General features: G+C 41.7%; 1 protein-coding gene across 1 annotated transcript; it reads right to left on the reverse strand.

The window, feature by feature from the left end:
* Positions 1-404: 404 nt before the first annotated feature.
* clptm1 (CLPTM1 regulator of GABA type A receptor forward trafficking) lies at positions 405-22,410 on the reverse strand. Its single transcript, XM_063205410.1, has 14 exons — positions 22,323-22,410; positions 18,583-18,719; positions 13,219-13,342; positions 12,792-12,944; positions 12,182-12,299; positions 11,330-11,415; positions 10,318-10,438; positions 8,979-9,223; positions 6,290-6,383; positions 4,725-4,915; positions 4,486-4,581; positions 3,402-3,537; positions 2,563-2,730; positions 405-1,886 (listed from the first exon to the last, which is right to left on the reverse strand). The coding sequence occupies exons 1-14, from the start codon at positions 22,374-22,376 to the stop codon at positions 1,690-1,692; spliced, it is 1,920 nt and encodes a 639-aa protein (XP_063061480.1). The 5' UTR covers positions 22,377-22,410; the 3' UTR covers positions 405-1,689.
* Between the last annotated feature and the right edge of the window lie 783 nt (positions 22,411-23,193).

Consider the following 23,193-nt stretch of genomic DNA (forward strand, 5'->3'; position numbering starts at 1 on the left):
GATGGGCTTTTCCAAGAAGCTGTTTAAATGATAAAGCTGGCTACATCAACCCAAAGGCAGAGGTAAGCCTAATATAGATTGTCTGCAGTAGTCATTTATATAAGAAAATAAGGAAGCCAGGCTCTTCTATTAGACGAATTACTACAATCCCAATGTTATCTTTAGCTGTAAATTGCACCCTTCTACCCAGATAGCTGTAAATTGCACCCTTCTACCCAGATAACAGATAACCCAATATAGAAAATTGACCCTGCTGTGGCCAACGGGTAGGGCATTCGCCTGCCATGTGGCTGACCCGGGTTCCGACGGGTGTCCCAAGGACACAAGCTGGGCTTAATTCTAAACATGTTGGTGTCGCAGTCAGAAACTTGATCTTAATGAATGAGGCAATGAAATAAATCAAAAACAGTTTTAACTGCACTTATGCTTTACTATAAACATGAGTGATCAAACTTTAATGTACCAAAATAAAAACTCCATCAATTCATAATTGCGGCACAAAAAGGAAAAAAAAAAAAAGAAAGAGAAAAAAAGCTATTTGTCTTTTATACACCTGACAGTGCAACAAGACTCCCCTCCCCACCCTTCATGATACTAAACAATGTGGCTGTACTTTTATGTCAACATGGTCCAGTCATGGAGTGTGAACGTATAGAGGAATATTTAGAAATCAAAATTACTGGTCAATGAAACTGACATATCAACTATCGCTAAACAGTTCTGACATCAATGCAATTAAGTTTACAAGCTGAGATTCTGTACACTTTTCTGGACATTAAAAAAGTGACCAAAAATCATGTTCTTATTAATAATATTAATATATATTAATACCTACAAGGCTGTTTTTTTGTTCAAGTCTGGAACATCAACCATTTTGTTTTTTTTTTGTTTTTGTTTTTTTTTTCTTTTTTAATGAGGGGTAGTCACAATCTTCTGCAAGTAGGGTTTGGATCAGGTCAGCCATTTTGACCCAGATCATAGACGCCTGTGTCCCCACTACCTCAAGCACATCAGTCCCATCACTACCCCCCACATGACAGCGCTCACACATGGAATGGAGGAGAGAAAAAAAAAAGAAAAAAAGATAAATCACAAGGAATCCACATAAAAATAGCAACATTGCTTTTACGCCTCGGATTTTTTCTGCACTGTTTTCATCTCTAGAATTCCGCTGATATGTACTGTAATCACCCCCATGTGTCCCCATTTCAAATGGGCTACATTTTAATTTTATTAGTTAAGAAATCAATTCGATACCCACCCACCCCGACATCACGGTCCCAACAATATGTAAAACAGTACATCACATTTTTTTTTACTTCACTTAAACTGCAAAAATATGGAAACGTTTGCTTTTTTAGAAAATAAAAAGTAATTAGGAGGTCTACATTAAATATGACTCTTTTTGCAAGTGAATCCCACATGAAAGAATAACAAACTTCTTGATTTTTTTTTTCTTCTTTCGCTTGTGTGTAGGTGGTCGTTTGTTTTTCTTTTTTTTTTTTGCAGAGTCAATTAGAGAATACCATATACTCCATTTTTTTTTTTTTAACCGCCCCTGGCAAAATAGCCAACATTTTGCCTTTGAAGCGGGGTTTGGCTGCACCTTCGCCGGAAGAGCTGGGGGGAGGGGGAGGGAGAAGGTTGAGTGAGGAGGGAGGGAGGCAGGCAGGCAGGCAGGTAGGCAGCTCAGTCGTTCTTCTTCTCCTCCTCTGCTTTTTCTTCGATGGCGGGTGGGGGTCCTCCGTTATCTGCGGAGGCCTGTGGTGCCGTGCTGCTGCTGCTGTCCTTGGTGTTGTCCACTCCGCTGGTGCCAAACTCGTTGACACGGTTGGGGTCCACTCTGTAGATCCATCGCTGGTACAGGTAGATGAAGAACACCACATCTGGAGGGAGGGAGGGAGGAGGGACATCAGCACATGTTAGTTTATGGACATGGGATGTCAGACGTTTCGGACCTAGTCCATTTTCAATGTCTCCAATGACTGCAGACATTGAAAATGGACTAGGTCCGAAACGTCTGTTGCTCCAGTTTTAGCCTGACTTTTGTAACTTTTTCGGCCTTAGCCTTGTGTGCGCCTCCTTTTTTCATTACTTTAGGCGTTCACTACTGGACACACCAAGCAATACACAGGTCAAAAGTGTAGGCACAAGACTTGGGGTGTGCCGTCTGTGGCACACTGCCATGCCATACACAGACTAACTGTACTATGGGGACCTAGAATTAAATCATGCCAGGGTAATTCCTAACCATACTCCATAACCCTCTCCCACCCACTTCCCCATTATCCTTTCATTGTCCCATCCCCTAAAAAAATCAACTAAATTACTCCTCTTGCATCAATAAACATGCAATAAACATGTACTGCACAATTCATTACAAGGTCATTATTTACTTAATTTTACAGTTTATCTACATGCATTAACACATATTATTATATCCTTTCACCGTGAACACAGTCCTACACATACTATATGGTGCAATGCAAGTACATATTGTTACATACTTGCATACATACCAGGGACCTTAAAATAATGTGTAACCCCCCCCATTGCACTTACCATCTCTTAGACAGCCTATTCTGTACATCATAGGCATCTTGATGACGAAGGCAAACAGGTCATCAATGAAAGTGTTGAGTGCCTTATAGGTAAGCATCCTCCATGGGAGGTGGGCCACAGACTTCATCTTGTAGTTGATGAACAGCTGTGGTGTCATGGTAATAAAACCTGCAAAAGGGACAAAAATGATTAAAAGTGCACTAAGTAATATTTTTAGCAGTTTCTTTCCAAAATGCATGCTGCCCATTCCCGAATGTTACATTTTTCACGAATATTTACCATCACAGTCAAATTCTAAAGAATCCGTTATGACTAGGAAGATAGCTCTTTTCATGCATAAAAAGGTGGATCTTCTCCATTGGCTGCCATTTTGAATATCCAGAAATAGGTATTTTTAGCTGTGAAACTTACTGTACTTTGGTCATACTAGTAAATACTAATTTAATGCTTAGTAAATATTCATGAAAATTTGGTGATAGGCACCGCAGTTTCAATGAGCAGGAAAGTTGTAATACCAACTCTGGCCACCATCCTACACAGGGCACGTTTAAGAAACCATTTTTTGTACGAGAAAGTGAACCAAGTCCATTCAAACTTCAAAGAATCAACGCAAGGCACAAAAGGTCTCCATGGTTACATATTATGCATATTATAATATAATGCATGTTTGTAAGGGTTGTTACAAGTATATACAAAAGCCTTTAGTCTGATGAAGTAACTTGGATGTTCATGTATATTCATTTGGATCAGTCAGATATTTATGTTGATTACTGCAATTTTATTGGTCAAACAATAAAATTAAAACAAAAAGTCATAAAATATAAAAACATTCTACTCACCAAAAGTTAACAAGAAGCCGTAGAGCATGCTGAGTACAAAGGAGTACCAGCCTTTGTGCTCCACGTACAGCAGGCTGTAGACGGCGTAACAGCCAAAGAGTGGGTACAGGCACCACGACAGGTACTTGAACGCCATCTGAGGAGGACAGAGGGACCAGAGAGAATGTGTGAGAACTGTTCTACACACTGTCCCAACAAGGAATCAGTGCACAGTGAATAATTTAGGCCAACGATCAAGCAACTTGGATTGGGACGCTGGAGTCTCTCAGCTCAAATATTCCATATCTGGTGTATTGTTGCACAATCCCACATTAAGCCAAAAGACATTAACTACATACTTTGTCAAATGGAGCTTTCAACTACCACTGACCTACCGGTACCTTCTCCTGAATCTACATGCCTTACTTTTACCCCCATTCAGAGTCCATAGTAGTACACACCATGCATGCACTACCACTACTACATCTACTGCGTCATGCACACCAAGTCTGCTACTATTTCACAATTTGTTGTGATACTGCACTATATAAATACATGTTGTGTATTGTATTGTAATTACAGCATGTAATAGTATGATGTAAAAACTTGAGGGCAATTTCTTTTGGCATCAAATTTCACATGCAGCTACGCTTGGCCTTTATGGGTTAGATATTCAGGTGGTTTTAATTATTAACTTTTCTACCTGGAGGTGCAACGAAAGCTATGTTGAGGTTATTAAGGCCGTGGTTACACATACAAGGATATTTTTGAAAACTGAATAAAAAAACAGGATTATCCTTTACATTTTTTGATCCGGTTTGAGTATCGTGTATATATTTTGATCTGTTTACAAAGTCAGTTTTAGAAAAGCCTGTTTTATAAAATGTCTGTTTTAGGGAGTTACAACTGGGTGAAAGTGTAAGCAAAGCAAAAGGCCCAAACGGTTTCCTTTTCAAAAAATGTATGTGTGTAAACAGGGTCTGAATTAGTCCATGGCTAGTACACATACATGGGCCATCTGGCATCAGAAGCTACCATACAGTTCTACCATTGAGGCCTTTTATAAAATAAATAAATAAATAAAATAAAATAATAAACAACTTACGTCGTCAAACTCTTTGGTGGAGGACTGTACATATGAGGACTTGTCTTTGAATACCAGTCGTGGGATTACTCCAGCAATCTTGTTCTCTCTGTCCAGCTGGAGACCACAAAAAGACATGTCAAAACCAGGGATGTAAAACGGGTATGAAGGCATTGGCATTTCATATTGAAGCAAACTGTAAACAAACTTGAAACTCACCACCCCACCATCATCTGTACACGTGTAATGTGTCCACTCACCTTGACGTCCATGACTTTGGTGATCTTCCAGAAGTCGATGAGCAGGCCGATGAAGACGCTGACCTGCACCACAAAGTTGGTCTCGTTGTCCAGGATGTAGAGCAGCACCACCAGGGACTGGAAGACCCCGAAGATGATGGAGCGCACCGACAGCCCCTCCAGAGACTGGCGGCTGTTCCAGAACTGGATGTCTACACGCACGCACGCACGCACGCACGCACACACACACACGCGCACACACACACACGCGCGCGCACACACACACGCGCACACACACGCGCACACACACGCGCACACAAGAGAGAGAAGAGGAGATAATGAGCATGCATGCACGCTGATGACAGCATTGTCTGACAGTGGCCACGTTTACATGAAGTTTATGATTCCAAATTAGTATTTCAAATTTAATAGTTCAGACAGGCCCTCCAGAGACTGGCGGCTGTTCCAGAACTGGATGTCTACGCAGACACAAGTCAAGACAAGAGCTGACAGTGAGTATGTAGCACGATACAACAGATCATATCACAAGTGACATACAGTCTTGAGACCGCCTGCTCAATTTGTCATCTGGGAGGTGCGGTTAAAGATTGGCAACCTCCGTTTATTGGCCATTATTATATGGTGTGACGTCATCGGTCGAATGCTCCATTCATTTCAACGGGGCTCCCCAACGTTCGCACGTCTGTTATTTTTCGATAACGGACGGGTTGGTCTATAACAGACCGCTGTCAATGGCAACAAGACTTTTCACTGCTAAAGCGCCTTTTCAACAAGACTCTAATCAGCTGCTGTGATAGACAACACCTGTTGTCCTCCTGGCTACCTAGCTGTTGCCTAGCGGTGTTCCACAACGGCACCGTTTTGTTTTTGCGCAGCAACAATCTTTTGACATTAAAAACTACAATAGACTTAACATTAAATAGGCCTAAAGAAATGTCCCCGCCATGTGTGAATCATTTAATCCATATAATAAGCGGGTTAACTTTCGGCGACTCGGTCTCTTTGTGGAATAGCAGCACTTCAGAGAGAACAAGACCCCTCCGCTCCGCGTCGGGGTCTAAAGATTCTCTCTGTCGTGCTGCTATTCCACGGTAGCGACCTTCTCGCCGAACGTTAACCCTTACTTATAATGCATCATTTGGCATATGCATAGCCCATAGGCCATCGTGTTGGCAGTATTCAAAAAAACGTCAAGCTTCCATTTGTCTAGTAATTTGTTCCGCCGTCATCTTTCCACCCCTCCCCACTCTCGGATCAGTCTATTGCTTTGGGAGGAGCTTCCATGCCGTCTTTCAGATTGGAACGATTGTGCAAAGCAGCGTGGGATTTCCCAGGCAAGTGAACATGCGCGCCGATGACCGAACATAGCCAGAAATAGCCGACTGAAATGTATATTTGACTAATTTTACAGTTTAGCTTCTTATTTTCAAGAAAAGTATATTGCTCTCTAAATTTCGGACTAGTGACGTGAAAATGTGGTACATGAAATATCCGGCGCTGACACACACACACGATTATTTGACATATACTGTATAATGAACAATAGATGTTAGTGTCCGACTTACCATTTTTGAAAGCCAAGAACTCAAAGATGCTGTGCACTATGGAGACCACAATGGTCAGGCCCAGTAGATAAGGGTTGGTCTCCAGCAAGGCCACCTGTGGGAAGACACATTCATTATATTCAATACAGCTGTATTCTCAACTGAACACAGAAACAGTCCGCTGATAGGTGAAGACTTCTCCTTTCTTGTTATTTAAAAAAAAGTGTCTACCCATGGTCTGCCCTTGCATCTGCAGTTGATAACATCATAATGCTTGTTTTGCAGTGCACGTAAGAGGCCTTTGACAGGATACATGCATTAGAGCAACAATGTCTCCATTTAGATTGGTATTTCAGAACTATGCTGTCTAGTTGAGAATAACAGACCGATGTGCATCTGAAGTATTTATGCACCAATGTTTTGACAGTCGACTGCTAACTATAAATTGGAAAATGGAATGCTACCAAGTCCTTATGATGTAATCCACCAACACCAGCCTCTCAAAATTGCCACTGAGCATTTTTTTTCTGTTCAGGGTGTTTAAATGAGAAACTATTACAAATTTAATGAGAAACAATTACTAATTTAGTGAGATCTGGCTTGTCTCATACTTCCTAAATTAGCATTCCAAGAGTCCACTCCAATACAAGTTCAACTTGAAGTCTTCTACTGTTCATTTTCTCCTATTTGGGTAGAATAGTTTTAACTCAGAGGAGGACATCACCACATTGGTTGTATTCACAGCTTCAATCTAGCAGGAAACAACATTTTTTTGACCAATATTGCTCAGTAAGAAGTTACATGGGTGGACGCTACTTAAAATGGTGGTGATTGCAAGGCATTACCGCCCTAGGTTGTTATCACTCTGCCATCAGGGGTTTTCAGGAATCAGAACACTGATCAACAACCAATAGCATAATGAGTCCGAGAGACAAAAACAAAACTACAATAGCTAATAGTGATGATGGTGCGACTGTACTCGTCCTCACAAGTTCGTCGCCATTCAAGGCTCGAACCTGCAACTTCCCAATCACAGCAACAGTTAAGGATGGGAGCACACAGTTACCATAACACTGAGCTAAAGGTCTCCCCCGAATGCTCAGTTCTACTTCTTCTACATGAGGCTTCGAAAGGGAGGTTTACTAACGTTCAGGGCCAGATTAAGATGGCCCGGGCCCCTAGGCTACATGTTGCGATAGGCAGTGTTGGGAAAGTTCATTTTGTACGTGAACTAGTTCAAGTTCAAGTTCACAGCTCTCAGAATGAACTAGTTCGTTCATAGTTCATATTTATTTCAAAATGAACTAGTTCATTCATAGTTCACAAAATAAATGAACTAGTTCATTTCAGTTCATCCCCCCCCCAAAAAAAAAAAAATAAAAATAATTAAATAAAAAAAATCATTGAAAAAGCCCATATAAATGCTTCACAGATAGCCATTATTTAATGGGTTAATTAGTGTTAACAATGACATTGCTGGATATAGGCCTAACGGTATTTTAGTTGTGCATTAGAGCAGCGGTTTATTATTAGCAGTAATAGAGAGTAGGCCTATAGTCCTTAACTGTGTTTTCTGCAGTGTTGGGAAAGTAAATTTTCTACTAGTTCATTGTTCAGTTCACAGCTCACCCCCCATGATGAAAAAAGTGTAGGCCTAAAGCCTAAATTAGTTTTAACAATGAGATTGTTAGATATTAGTCTACTGTATTTTAGTTTTGCATTAAGAGTGGTTTATCAGTAGGCCTAGTAGTCCTTTAGAGTGTTTGTTGTTTAGACACTGTGTGCTGAGCGATTTCACTTCTTTTCTGTTACTGTATGGACTGGACTTAAATCGGGTGCGTGGCCTGCACTGTTGTTCTCTGTCTCATGCGCAAAATGTGCCTTCCTGCAACATGCCAGCAGGCAGCTTTCTCTTGTTGTTGTTGTTGCTGCGCGCGGCGCATTTTAACTTAAATAGTGAAGCGAGAGCACTCCACACTTCTTCCGAACGCCCAGAAGACGGTCGCTAGAGGCGTTAATCTAAAAAGTCACCGGAAATCAGAAAACTCGCACACTGCTGGCTGGTTGCTGGCCGCTCTGACTTTAAGTAGAGCGATGCCTGCTGTTTGCTTGGTCCCGCCTCTTTGCACGAGACTAAAGACAGTCGGAGAGAAAGGTGTCTGACGCTGTCAGAGAGAATGGATAAGACATAATATTAGACTCTCTGACATTGTTTTCAGTAGCGGTTTCGGCAGGAATATTAATGAAATCTGGTAACTACGGAATGAACGGAATGAAGAACTAATGAACGTTCACGTTCACGCTCCAGATGAACGCGTTCATAGTTCGTTCATCATCTAGAAAATACTGTCCGTTCAGTTCACGTTCGCTCAAAATATGAACTCGTTCATGAACTTTCGTTCATTGAACGCGTTCGGGTACATCACTGGCGATAGGCCCCCCTTACAGAAAATTCCAAGCTACAAATAATGTCTGCCAGCTATGGAAAGGAGTATTCAGAAGAGATGCATTTTTCAATGCTGTATTTGTAATTCAGCAAACTTCCCCCCCTTCGACCAATCAGAGGGCCCCTGACTGGTGGGGGGCCCTAGACTGCAGCCATATCTAGCCAGCGCGTTAATGCAACCCTGCTAACATTCTACCGCCGAACTCTGCTAGTTAGTTGGCATCCCGCTACAACAAAATCCCTCCTCTCCCTCCTACTCCTCACCTTCACTGAGTCCTGGTCCTCGTCGGACTGGTCGTAGGCCTCGTCTCCCAGGAAGTTCCATGGCGAGCGGGCGTTCTGGGCGGCGTAGAGCTGCCAGCGCCACAGGGAGAGCGGGCAGTAGGTGAGCCGCAGGGGCAGCTTCTCCAGCGTCTCGTTGATGGGGTAGTAGTCCTTCTGCAGGTTCCAGTAGTCGTTGAAGTACACAATGGGATAGTAGTCGCCACTGACCGCGTCAAACTTCACATCTGTTGTTAAAAAAAAACAAATAGGAAATTAAGAGTGGTTAACTTGGGTCTTCACCTTTTTCCTTGGTGCTCATCAGTGTAGTAGAGGCTCTCAAACTTGTTTAGGGTGTAGAAATCCGAGACACTCAACGTTGCAATTTTTATACATTTTTAATTGGCTACAGTGCGTACATGTTTCGGCCCATATCATGGCCGGGAACAAAAACAGGATAGGACAGGAGAGGTGGTTAAACAAGAGTTTGGTCACTGAAGGAGACCTGCTCACACAGTCTATTGACATGGTCAACGGGGACGACTTGTAAAGTGGAGATGACGTGCTCACACTAATGTCGCCTTCAAACTTTTTAACTGGGTGCTGAATCCCATATGAAGAGCCACCGATGGAGCCACTCAAGGAAAAGCGCTCTCAGATTTTGATTTGGTTTTTTTCTCCCATGAACATTTTGGGCCTAGCGTCCTACTTCAGCATGTAATGGCGACTGTACCCATAGGTGGTAAAGAAAATCTGACATGGCTGTCCTTGAGCTCCTCCATTGGACAATGAGCACAAGACAGCAGAGGTGGTTAACCAGAATGGGTCACTGAAGAAGGTTCGGGCATGCTCACATGATTCACTGACATTTCCTGTTGACTGATCAGAATAAAGGCAAGCATTGCTGCAAAATGATGGGCCAGTTGCAAGCATGGCTGGCTGAACAAATGTTGAGAACATGACCAATTTTTCAATGTCAACAAACCAACTTCCACTGTCATTTTTTTCATTTGAGAAACTTAGCAAGAGCTATAATCTATAATCTTACGAACCCGTTGACAAAAAAGTAAAGTGTCATTTCGCTATTCTCCTGCTGGCGAAATCTCAGGCTCTCTCACCATTAAAAGCAGGAGCACAACAAGCGCAAGTGAGCAGCCAGTAACTAAGGCAAGATAGTATACATGGGTTTGCCATGTTTGTAAACACGATGTTTTGAGGAGGGGCAAGACTCTGGCAGCCAACCACGTGGGCAAATTTTTTTTGGCTAGTTTCGCACAGTCAGGGGGAAACAAAAATGTAAAACCCATGTGTGGTGCGGTGTGGTGCGGACGGAGAGGCTTACGCTGGTCGAGGGGCGGGGGAACGGAGCCCTTGACCCAGGCCGTGTGGTCGTCCACCATGTTGATGGTCAGGTTGGGGTGCCAGTGCGAGATGATCTCCACCGGCCCGTGGCTCTCAGCGCGCTGACCATGTACACAAGGCAGAAACAAAGGGTTAGGAGAGAAGAAACAGTCACTATGTTAACATGATGTTTTTAATTCCGAATTAAATAGTTCCATTGAGATTACTTTGATCTTTCCTTTAATTCCGAATTAAGAGGTGTTTACATGACGGTTTCAAAGTGGAATAAAGCTTTATTCAAAATTAAATGGAGTTACTTCCAAATTAAATGTCTCATGTAAACGTACTCAATGTAGCTCAACGTGAAAAATACAAAAGAGTATAGCATCAGAATATAAAACAGTGCGCAAAAAAAAGGGGGTATGCCACCATTTTGGGGCTTAATACAGTTAAAATCGTTGACTGGGGTTTATAAAGGTGGTTAAGTGTCTTTCTTTTCATGTTAAGCGTTGTCTTGCTTTAAGACAAGTTAAAAGAGGGAGTATGTAGCTAAGCTGGTGAAAGTCAATGGATCACTGTAGCATGTAGCATGCTACACGTAGGCATTGGCTGGATCTCAAATGGTGCACTTGTGCACTTCGAGCACTATGTTTCAGTGCGTAACTAATACGGCATGCGCACTGAAACATGAACACTAAAGTGCACAAGTGCACCATTTGAGATTCAGCCATTGACTTTCACTAGCTTAGCGACATGCTCCCTCTTAACTTGTCTTAAAGCAAGGCAGTGGCTTACATGAAAAAATATGACACTTTACCACCTTTATAAACCCTGGCCAACGATTTTAACTGTATTAAGCCCCAAATAGTGGCATACCCCTTTAACATAAAGCCCGTTGTTAAAATAAAGCACATCAGAGTTCAAATGTAGGCCCCACTGTTTATGTTCAACATTTTTAATTGGAAATTGAAAACCTAGTTGAGAAGAGTTGAGAGCAGTCTGTATTAACTTACCTTTATCATCTCTGGGTCTGCTTCTGTCTCTCCAGTGAGGAGATTCTTTGTCTTCATAAACTTTCTTCTTTTGAACTTGTTCAGCACTGAATGAATGAATTGAGAATACTTGAATAAGAGTAACAATTAGCCTGTAAAACAAGACTGCTTTTCTTCTTGATATACTTCTGTTTCTGTGTGTGTGTGTGTGTGTGTGTGTGTGTGTGCGTGTGTGTGTGTGTGTGTGTGTGTGTGTGTGTGTGTGTGTGTGTGTGCGTGTGTGTGTGTGTGCGCGCATTGTATTGTATTGTGCATGACTATATCAGTATGTTAGTGTTCGTAAAACTGCATGCGTGAGTGTCTATTGTCTGTGTGTATGCTGTGACAAAGAATTGTGAATTCATGTATGAGTAGGTTAGTTGTGTGTGTATGTGCGCATGCATGTGTGTGTGTGCGAGAGAGAGATTATTGTCCATGTCTTATTTAAATGTTTGGTTAAACTGTACATTGGAGACTGGTCAAACGCAATTTCCAACAATAAAGTACACTTGACTTGACTTAACTATTTTCCAGTTGACTATTCATCAAGTCCCTGGATGCTTGACAGGCTACCCAATACCACACGTGTGACTGTGGTCATTAAATCAAATGTTTGATTTGTAATTTTCAAACAAGATTTAGTTGGAAAACCTTACATTCAGTAGTTGCAGGGACAGCAGTGTTTGATGTCTAAAGATAACTTTATCAACAGCCATTTCCAGTATTGGGAACTTAGCAAGGACATGCTGATCTTGGAACACATACTGTGTTCTATAAGGATCAACACATTATGCATAAGTCCGTTTCACGCATGAACACAGAGAGGTAACTTACTTCTGGAGGCATGGACAGTGGCCAGCCTACGATGCTGACCCTTGCGCTTGGGATCTGGGTGAAAGCCACTCTTGGTGAAGTAAACATGGATATAGAGAGAGCCATTTTGCTGGAGACTCTGAAACAGAAGATCCAACAATGTGAATTTCATGCCACCCTGACCTGCCCAATACCACCATCCAAACAATAGATAGGACTACATTTTATTTCAGCCAAAAAAAAGTTGTACCATTCAGTTGTTGGGGCACTGACTAACAGAAAAATAGTGTCACTCATGACCCATGTAAGAAGGGCCTTGGGCTAGAATATACCAGCATATGGGGGGCCTTGCAATGGTAAAAAGTTTGGAAACCCCTGAATGACACCAATGTTACTCAATGACTAACTAAACAAAGGAGCCCCCATAGACTTGCCCTAAATCACTTACTTTGTCTTCATGTGACAGGATATAGACAGAAACTCTTGATAAGCATACCAGTTTTTCTGGTTGAGCCCATATGCAAAAGGCTGCCGTGTGTGTGTGTGTGTGTGTGTGTGTGTGTGTGTGTGTGTGTGTGTGTGTGTGTGTGTGTGTGTGTGTGTGTGTGTGTGTTGCCCCTCTATCGCTCACCTCTGGTATATCCAGTTCCTGGTAATGCTCAAAGCACCCCTGGTCTCCTGAATTCCAGTCTCCATAGACTAGATCTCGCTCAAACCAAAATAACGCTTCTGTGCTGTTGAACTCTGTGAATATCTCGTCTTGAGATAAATACACATAAAGATCCTACAAAAGAACAGAACAGAGAAACCAGGGTGAGACAATGTTTAATGTTCTTGGTTAATGGGGGATGTTATCATTCCTCTAAATGGTGCATCGCACAAAACAATTATCGGTAGTCAAGGTGGGTGCATGCGTTTGCTTAGGTATAAGACGTGTGACCATCATTGTTGGATGGGCCATGTTGTGCCGTTTCATATGAAATGTATAATATGAAAACAAGTATTTAATATATTTACATTAAATAAATGACACATCAGAAATTACATTGCAAGCCTACCATTAGGGTGTCCTTGGGAAAAAGGTTCCGGCTGGGAACCCGTGGTGCCCCAGCAGGAGTGTTGGGGTCTGGCGTTGAGGGGCCTCTACGGAACCAGCTACTGATGGCCCAAATGATAAAGATCCTGTAACAGAACAGAGGCAGAGATTAGACTGTTTAGAGTAGACAACACAAGTCTGGCAGGAGACCATATGGTCAAAGGGTAATGACAAAGAAAGAGTTTCTTTCCTCAGGCCATCCACATTTTAAACTCATCTTAAAACTTGAACCTTACTGACCGACCACACACACACACACACACACACACACACACACACACACACACACACACACACACACACACACACACACACACACACACACACACACACACACGAGTCTGGAGTTGTGTCCTCATCTTGCCCAAATCAGCAGGTGAATTTTTTGAAACCAGTGAAAAAAGTAATACCACCATTTCCCAAAAGCAATAACAGCAAGATCAAGATGAGACAGATTGCAGATTGTAAAGGTTGTGGCCAGTATTGTGATGTTAAGCACACAACACAGTTGCCACAGGCCAATATTGAATTGATATTGAACATTTGTTGCTGCACATTAAAATACCAGACTCCAGTATATCATGTATGTAAAATTTCCATTGCTACCTTGATGTTTGACAGGTAGGCCTATTGCTATTTTGGAGCCAAGCATTTAGCAGTTGTGTACTCTCTCTTGCGTTGTGCAATAAAGTATGCAGTCATCATCACTTCTTTTGCCACCAAGCCATAGCTTCTGATAATGGCAGAATGTGAAAGTCTCAATGGTTCATGGATACAGGGCTGCAAGTCAAAAGTCCTCCTCTCCTCTTCTATGACCTCCGGCCTCGTCATGAAAGGCTCAAGGTTTTTGAGAAAGTTTTTTTCACAGTCTTGCAAAAGCACATTTCAAAGGTAACTCTTTATATGAACACTTGTAGCAAAGGCCGGTTCATTTCATTACACATTCCATGTTTGATTCTATATACGAGATAAATAAACTGTAACAGCTTGACCCAAAAGAGTGCTGAACGCGCAGCTTCAACGCCTACCCAGACAGGAACCATCAGGACAAGGGATTGAGTCAAGACATGAATCAGAAGCTTCAAGACAATCAAGATGATTCAGAATGAGTCTCAAACAAGCGTGTCAAATATGGGATTTTAAATGCGGTGAGCAAAGTCCATGTGCTTTAATTAGCAAACGGCAACAGAAAATCATTTATGGAAACATATACGGCATTAGTGGCAAAAGGACCAAAGTCCAAAACTATGTCCCAGTTAAATACCTCAACCAAGAGCACGCACAGGCCTTGTTTTCTCAACTGAAACTTGGTTTCGTGCACATCAAAGGTCGAGGAAACATCCATTCCCTTGGACCATGTCGCAATACGGTGCAACATACTTGAGCGCACCCCCGTCAAGGGAGCCATCCCCCTGGTACCAATTACTAACGCAAACACCCCTGCCCGCCTAAATATAATAACGCAGCTTTGGATCTTCACCAAGACTATTTCTAGGTGTAGAGGGGTGGTTGACACCTTGTTTTTTCGTAATATTGGTTAAAAACCTACAAAACTGTTATTTTTCCTTTAAAAAACAAATGTCAAAGAAAGAAGATGTGGTACATTATGTTTCATATTGGTCTTAGATGAGAAGAGACATTTTTTTTAAGATTTATGTAAAGGTTTATACGTCAAATATCCTGCGGTGTGACCCATTAATGAAACCTGGAATATAATATATATATAAATTAACCAACAACATTTTGAATAATGTATGAAGCAGTTGGCATGATTGCATAAATATTAACTTTATATTAACATATGTGAATGTGAAAAATCTCAAGACAGTAATATTAACTACAAATTCAATTTCGTAACACAAATTGCGTTCTGTGGGGTGACATGCATGTCAATGTTTGAGAATGGGCAGCTGCAAGGCCAACTACAGGGGTCTTAAAGACTGGCTTCTAACCAGTCAGTACCTCAGTTATTGGAGAGTGCTGTGGAAGTTTAAGGTGACTATTAACCTCTTAATATGTCTTCATATTCCAATGTTTCTGTCACGCAATGCTTAGGTTCATTTTATGGTGTCCTGTGGTGTGACTGCTCTTATAGAAGGAAAAAAAGTTTTTTTTATAAATGAAAACACATATTAAGATTAAACACAATATCATTATCAAGTTAGCCTAAGCTCAGATGTCAGTCATGTATACAAAAGGATTAAAATGGCCATAATGCAGTGAATTTCCTGTGGTGTGACTTCATTTTCCTGCGGTGTGACATGCCCATGCAATGTGTTGATGCAGGACACATTTTCCCAAAAAATGGCAAAAATAAGGCGAAATTCCACGGATCACTAAGTGCTTTATTTTTTTCTATTTTTTTCCCATTTTTATCCATCATTTTTTTCAGGAATTGGAAAAACTTTTTTTTTTTTTTTTTGCGTTACGCCCTTAAACACCAACCACCCAGAGACAGGTATGGTGGACAGCCTTACAATGAAATCAAGCAGATGTTAAAAGGACGTCAGGATAATAAACCGCTTCCTGAAATAAATCCCCCTATGGAGCAACTATTCATTTTAAAAAGTTATAGTTAAAAAAAACTGGTTAAAATAGATTTTAAGTGGGTTGACAAGCTATTCATGTCCACTGTAGATAAATACCAAGAGCTAACTCTATGTTTTATTTGGCCTTGTGCAATCCATGACGCATCCAGCAGGCAGCTAAAGCAATTACAGCTTATGCTGATGCAATGTGCTACCTCCTCACAAAATAGGTTTAGGCCTTAGTGAAAGATCACCCACCAATCGACAGCTTTGCCTTTTGTAACATTAGCAGACTTAAGAATCCATTACATTTTCTCTGCATAAAATCAATCAGCAAGAGTATATTATGATCATGTGCTATAGGGTAATTGGCCAGGGCATTGTTTCATAAGCATACTATAACAGTCAGCGTTAGAGAAAAGATAAAGTGGAAATTATTTGATTATCTTTTCATAGCCCACAGGATATTCTCAACTGGGAACATGAGCATTAAAAATACTTCCAAATGTCCAACTGGATTAATTATTAAGACATTAGTAAAATGCAGTGCATATTTTGCATGTGCTAACTGACGATGAAGGCATCATCAAGTCACGGATTACCTACAAAGTCCTCCTCCTAACCTTCAAGTCCCTCCATGGTCTGGCACCCTACTACCTCACTGACCTCCTTCACCCCTATGACCCCTCAAGATCCCTGCGGTCCTCTTCCAAGGGCCAGCTGATCGTCCCTCGTGCCAGGCTCAAGGCCACCAGTGACAGAGCCTTCCATGTTGCTGCTCCCATTCTTTGGAACAATCTGCCCGACCACATCCAAAATGCCCCTTCACTGGCCATGTTTAAGCAACACCTTAAGACACATCTCTTCCTGGAGGCTTATGGCTGCTAGTTCCACAAGCACTTTCACGCATTCACACACATGCTCACACACTGACGCGCACACACACTCACACTTTCCAACACAACACTCTGTGAAGCGTCCTTGGGTGTTTTGAAAGGCGCTATATAAAACGAAAGTATTATTATTATTATTATTATAAATTACATGAAATCCAAGCCAAACCATCTTCCAAGTTGCAAACACAAGTCCAGCTGCCTGAATTTTGAAATCCTTTGAAATCTAGCATTACCTGAATGAATAAGTCTTCTCACACATGGACCTTTATGAATAAACTTTTACTTGACTTTTGACATGTTTTTGTTTTTAAAGATATTTTTTGGTCTTTTAGACTTAATTTAGGACAGGACAGTTTCAGAGAGAGAGATATGACACGTTTGGGAGAGAGAGACGGAGAAGGATCAGCAAAGGACCCGGGCCGGAATCGAACCCAGGTCAGCCACATAGAAGACAAGTGCCCTACCGTTAAGATAGCCCGGCCCCGACAGGTCAGACGGACCATTCATTTTTAAATACTTCGTAATCCACGAATGGTCTGATTACGCTTCTCTGGGGAGTGTTTTCAGACGGTGTTCAAACAACCGGCAGTGTTGCTAGATGCAAAATGTAGAACTATCATATCAGAATCTCAAAATTATCGTTTTGGGGCTTTTGGGAGGACATTATTGAACACAAACCCAATGGCTACTTTAAGTCGACTGAAGGAAAACTCTGAAATTATCATACAACATGTGTACAGAGGATAAAATGATGGTACAAATTATCGTACATCTGGCAACCGATGTTTCCGGCCAATAAGCGAACGCACTTCAGAGCATAATAACACACGTCAACTGTCAGAGATTGGTCAGAGCTCATTTCTCCCGCCCTAGTGCTCCACGGCACCAAGGAACCTAAAATGAATTACAAAGTAATTAATGCGGTCTGGTAAAACCAGGCTACCGTTAAGCCTATGGAGGTATTATAAGAACTAGAGAGAGTGTCGCCTCCAGTCATTTCAATGGGAAATGCTAGGCTAGTGAATTCAGCCAAAATTGAACGATTTTTTCAGCTTCCAAAATGGAGTTATTTCCGCCGACAGTTTACTCAGTCAATTACGTGCCACGTTACTGACTAAGTGCGTTCGATTTCGCATCAACGCATGCATGCGCATGAAGACAGCAATGCACCCTGGATCAAAATGCTGCATGACGGTTAGATTTCCTTTCGTCGACGTTGCGTTGACGAGGTGACATGTCACATGGTGTCAAATTATCGCGGGATGTATGCGACTGCAGTCAGATCTTGCAACCTCTGCAGTTGCTTATCCCCTTCAACGCTCGTCGGCGGACTGCCTCCGAGGTCACGCGCCCATGAACTGGTTGGTCAACAACTCACTCACGTGTGTATATGGGTCTTGTCTCACACCTCTACACAAGTTTGCGCAGGTCCCCACTTCAGCTCCTCCTCATTGCCTGTCCCCCCACTCCTCACACGTGGTGTGTTAGTAGAGCAAACTGGTGCGAGCTCATCGTCTCGTTCATATTTGTGGCCGACTTTAGATGCGCTGTATTTAATAACACCCACATCGTGACAACAAGTTCTCGCTGACGTGCCTTTTGCAACATCGACGCTCGCAACAAAGTCGTATGCGCCTACAGACTTACGGTTGACCAGAAAGCTATATGGAAGACAGGCATTGGATGCATGGAGGTGCCCAACCACAGATCTGTAAAGGTCTGTGCGCCCAACACTAAACTCGCGTACCCACCAATCATAAGTGGGGTCGGAAATGAGAACTTGTGAAAATGGCAATGAGGAAGTGCCTTGCTAATCGGCGAAGCTAACCAGCCAAGTCCTGCCCCCCTGGTTAAGCCACTGTAGGGCTGACTTTTGACATGTCTTTGACCAAGCTTGCTCACCTGAAGAGGACGCCCTTGATGACCTGCCATGCGTTTGGAGCCGGTTGTGGCTGCTGCGGTTGCTGCTGTTGTGGGTCCAGTGCTGCTCCGTCCGTCTGTGCCACCTGGTCACCCGCAGCCTCTCCATTGCTGCTCACCTACAGCGCAACACACACACACACACACACACACACACACACACACACACACACACACACACACACACACACACACACACACACACACACACACACACACACACACACACACACACACACACACACACACACACACAGAGTGATTAGTGCTCCTCCATGCTGTGTGTGTGTGTGTGTGTGTGTGTGTGTGTGTGTGTGTGTGTGTGTGTGTGTGTTATTAGCGAGGTTGACCGGCTATGTGAATTAAGTACTCAGAACTCAGTACTCAGAATTAAGTACCATTTGTGTGTACTCAGAACTAAGTGCCATTTGTGTGTGTGTGTGTGTTTGTGTAACCATGTCTGTTACAATGAAGTGGCTTAATGACTAACGACAAAGTTAACTCTGTGTAAACAACAGCAAACCTGACAAAAGAGCCTGGTAACTTAATTCGAACAGAAGAAGCCACAGAGATACACATCAAGACATGTACCACTTTGACATCAGAAATCAGCTCACTGATAAGCATATTGCATATCTTCTCCTCGCTCTTTATGACACAAACAACAAAGGCACAGCTACACCAATGGTATACCAAGTATCATTAGGCCTGTGTGTAAGAGCGCACACTCAAATAAACCAAGTTGAGGGAAATACTGTTGCCATTTTCAATGGGTCAAACAATGCATTTTCTAAAATTATCTGTAGAAGACTAACACTGTTAAACGTTTGACATAAAATACACAGCTTTTGCGGACCACATGTACAGGCCAGGCAAAGCCTACATAATTTCCTGTTGCCACAGATGTGCGTTAATCAAATTCCTCTCTCCATTTGTCAACCTTCTGTTCATTTTCATTACTGTTTCAGTCAAGAGCTAGTACAGAAAAAAATTATTTAGTGCGTCTCACACTGTCCAGATCTAAGGTAAGCGTACCCATTAAGCCCACCAAAATCTAAATTTCTTTATTTTTCAATCATCTTCAAATATTTTTTTTGTGAAATATTTTGTTAAATAGTAAGATTTACCTCTCTTCTCAATGTTTGTCACTGAGTTGATGGATATTTCAAAGTACAATATGAAGATTTTTTACGAGAAAAGTGAAAAGTCTGACTGGGCTTAAATGGTACCATTGGTACCATTTAAGCCCACTTGTGTTCCAAATAAGCTCATATAGTTATTTCTCTATCAAAATACCTGGTGAGGTGTGTGAATTGAGTTTAAACAGTGGAGCCTACATGGCATAAATGGTTTCAGACCAAAAATGTAAGATTTGCTCAAAAAATAGTGCATAAAACCTAATTAAATATTACGGCATCTTTTACTTCATATACTTCATAAAATTCTTCATCCAAACAGAGAAATTTATTTTTTCTTAATGATTATTGTTAGTTCATTACATTACGCCTTTTAAACCAACAACTTGGGATTGTACAGCACTTTTTATGTCCCTCAAAGGCATTTTTCATAAGCATGCATGCAAACTTGCATGCATTTCAATGGGGTGTACCATTTAAGCCCACCTTGTACCCATTAAGCCCGCCTATACAAAAAGCTATTTTATGGAAATAATCAACTCCACAAAACATTTCATAATGAATTTCTTTAAAGACCAATGCCAAACAAACTGGAATATGCTTAGAATTCATACCTAACCACCTTAAGTCTTACGGTATAGTAAGATAAAGATGGTGTGTGGTTGTATCAAGAAAATATCGGCGTGTGCTCGCTCATAAAACACATCTTTCCATTTGAAGGGAAATGCTATAATTTAGTAAAACACTGCATGTATATATATAAAAATCATTACATTTACCTCTTAGTTTACTAAATATGAAAGTTTTTACAAAACATTTGACTTAAACTAGCTGATATTCTATGATTTCTGACATGTCCCAAAACAGCAAAGTTTTGAGGCAACTTCTTGTCAGTAGTCCTGAGACTGGATTCACTTGGACGGGAATAACTCGACGATAAAAAATGTGATTTGTTTGCAATAGAAAACATTTTGTCAGTTACTAAACCCTTTAATTGGATAGGGTGATGAACAACAAAATTCACCTTTTCCCTTTCTTTAAATTGACCTCAAAGTTGAAAGTGGGCTTAAAGGGTACATGGGCTTAATGGGTACGCTTACCTTATGTTATATCAGTATCCAGACTGAGATCTTACAGAATCGTCATTTCCAACTGCTGTTTGTTTGTGCAGACATTTACAAATGTTGGAGATCTTCCTCTAAATACTTTGTTGTGTTGGAGTGTTTGCCAATGTATTTTAATGTTAACCTGTTACACATTCAACCATGCCAATAAAATGACCAAGGACAGATAAACAGCTTGCGCTTTTGTACACTTTCCAGTCAGATCTAGTGAGTGACAAACCAGAGGATCTCTCTAGTGCTGCAAGTCAACCATTGCGGGTCAACACTTTCCCAAAAACCAAGCAGCCTGGCAGCCAGTTAATGTTTGTTCAGACGACTGTTTCGCATGTTGGTGCAACTGCCCAGGCTCGAGTTTTCAAGAAGAAAAGGAAAGAAAAACAAAGCGAGAAGTGACAAAGTAGGGGTGTTAATGCAACCAATGAACTGTGTACCTTCACGCATGGCTGTTCACCACGTTACTTGAACATCATCTACAATAAATTAAAGGTTGCTCGGCATCAACCCTTGAGTCTAAATGACAAACTTTTTGCTCAACTTAGCCATTATATTACTTGAGATGGACACTTAGTGAGTTCTGCATTTGAGAACATAGTGAGTAGCCTACATCGGTAGGGCTACACATACACTGGAAAACCATTCCTAAATGTGTAACAAATCTTGCAAGCAGGGTGCAGAACACAAATGAATGGCTTTGGGCATGGCAAGATGGTTACAATATATGAAATCTCGGATTAAGGACACAAAAGTCAGCTAATTTGCTATTTTGGCTCAACAAGGCAAAGTTGCATAGCTCCATTGCTACCTGGCTAGTACCAAATGATAAGTCATTACAACATGGCTTTCAAATGTCAATCTCTCTCGGCTGGTCTAGTCTGCTGAAACATACACATGGATGCCATTCCATCAAGTTTGCTTTGGAAATAGTCATCCACTTCGGTATGACTGAAATCATCGAACAATAATAATCTTAAACATCGAACAGTGAAGATGACAGATGATTAACACAGTCTTGCTATGTTAGCTTACAAGCTAACTAGCGTCAAAACCGTTCAAAAATCAAGTCATTCTAGTCCTGTAACAAGCTGCCATCGGCTAACTAAGCTAGCAAGTGGACTAGGCTTACGTCTAGCTACCCTGCAATTGTGAGGAGGAGAAATAGTGGCAGGTGGCAAGTCTGCTACTAATATGGTAACGTAGTAGATATTATGGTGAACAGTTGCTCAAGTAGTCTAGAGCCTAGTAAATTTCATTGTACGACATCTTCGTTACAATGAAATCATCCCCCGTAGCGTACTTCGTAGGGTCAGAAACACACCGGCGTACTTTGCCAGCAATTATGAGATACGGCACATGTGTAAACTCGTACCACACATGGCAGTCGCTACCTCATAAAGATAACTATTTCAACAACATTCTGTGAACATGTATAGTTTGTACCACAGTTGTGTTAATGGATTATTACCTCGCCGTTGCTAACAGCAGTTTGCTTGGTGGATTCGGTCTCCTGCGCCGCCATCTTAACGTTACCTATCTCTGTCGCACACTGCTGGTGGTGGTATGTAATCACATGCCTCGCGTGAATGTAGTAGAGTGCGTTAAGTGTTGCACATTTTCAGTGGCCATTTTTGTAGTTCATTGTGCAGGGGAAATATTGAAACTGTTCAGAAATAGGCCTATTCGACAGTGACCCAAACGCCGTAGAGCTACTGGTCAACTAATGGGTTGGAGAAAATCTCTGACCAAATTAAGGACAACACCAGTTAGGTGGTTCTGAGTGGGACGCCAAATTAGACCACTGTGTGCTAAATAGGCCTTTTGTGTTGGTCAATTATTAGCTAGGGCAGGGCTGGGAAAACGTTTCCAATCTTTTCCAAAATATAATGAGCGAAAGTTTTACCATTTATAGTAAAAATGCATTGATGCCCTAGATCAGTGGTTCCCAAACTTAACCATGACAAGTCCCCCCAAACCTGAGGCGGCCAAAACACTCCACTGGCGAGATAAGATGACAGACCTGCTAGGCCAGGGATGTCAAACTCAGGCCCAGGGGCCAAATGTGGACCGCGGAGCCATTTTATTCGGCCTGCGAGATCATTTCAAATCTGTATTACAGTTGGCCCACATACACCCGTGGTGTACAGCGTAACACAACTTGAACATGAAATTTGCTCAATTTTGCACAATTTTAGTCCATTTTAAAAAAGAATTGTTGAGTTCGGCCCGCGACTTCGTTCCAGATTTTGATTTTGGCCTTAAGTCAATTTGAGTTTGACACCCCTGTGCTAGGCAGTTCATAAACCACAGAGAGCCCACAGAGCCCAATTGACATCAAA

The sequence above is a fragment of the Engraulis encrasicolus genome, chromosome 8 (assembly GCF_034702125.1).
Source record: "Engraulis encrasicolus isolate BLACKSEA-1 chromosome 8, IST_EnEncr_1.0, whole genome shotgun sequence".
NCBI lineage: Eukaryota > Metazoa > Chordata > Actinopteri > Clupeiformes > Engraulidae > Engraulis > Engraulis encrasicolus.

Bases quoted from the DNA above. Each gene is read 5' to 3' on its own strand.
- clptm1 (XM_063205410.1), bottom strand. From the start codon at position 22,376: ATGGCGGCGCAGGAGACCGAATCCACCAAGCAAACTGCTGTTAGCAAC. The intron at 10,439-11,329 runs GTAAGTTAATAC...GTACATGGTCAG, and splicing joins CAGACCCAGAGATGATAAAG to CGCGCTGAGAGCCACGGGCC. The intron at 4,582-4,724 runs GTGAGTGGACAC...TGTGGTCTCCAG, and splicing joins CCAAAGTCATGGACGTCAAG to CTGGACAGAGAGAACAAGAT.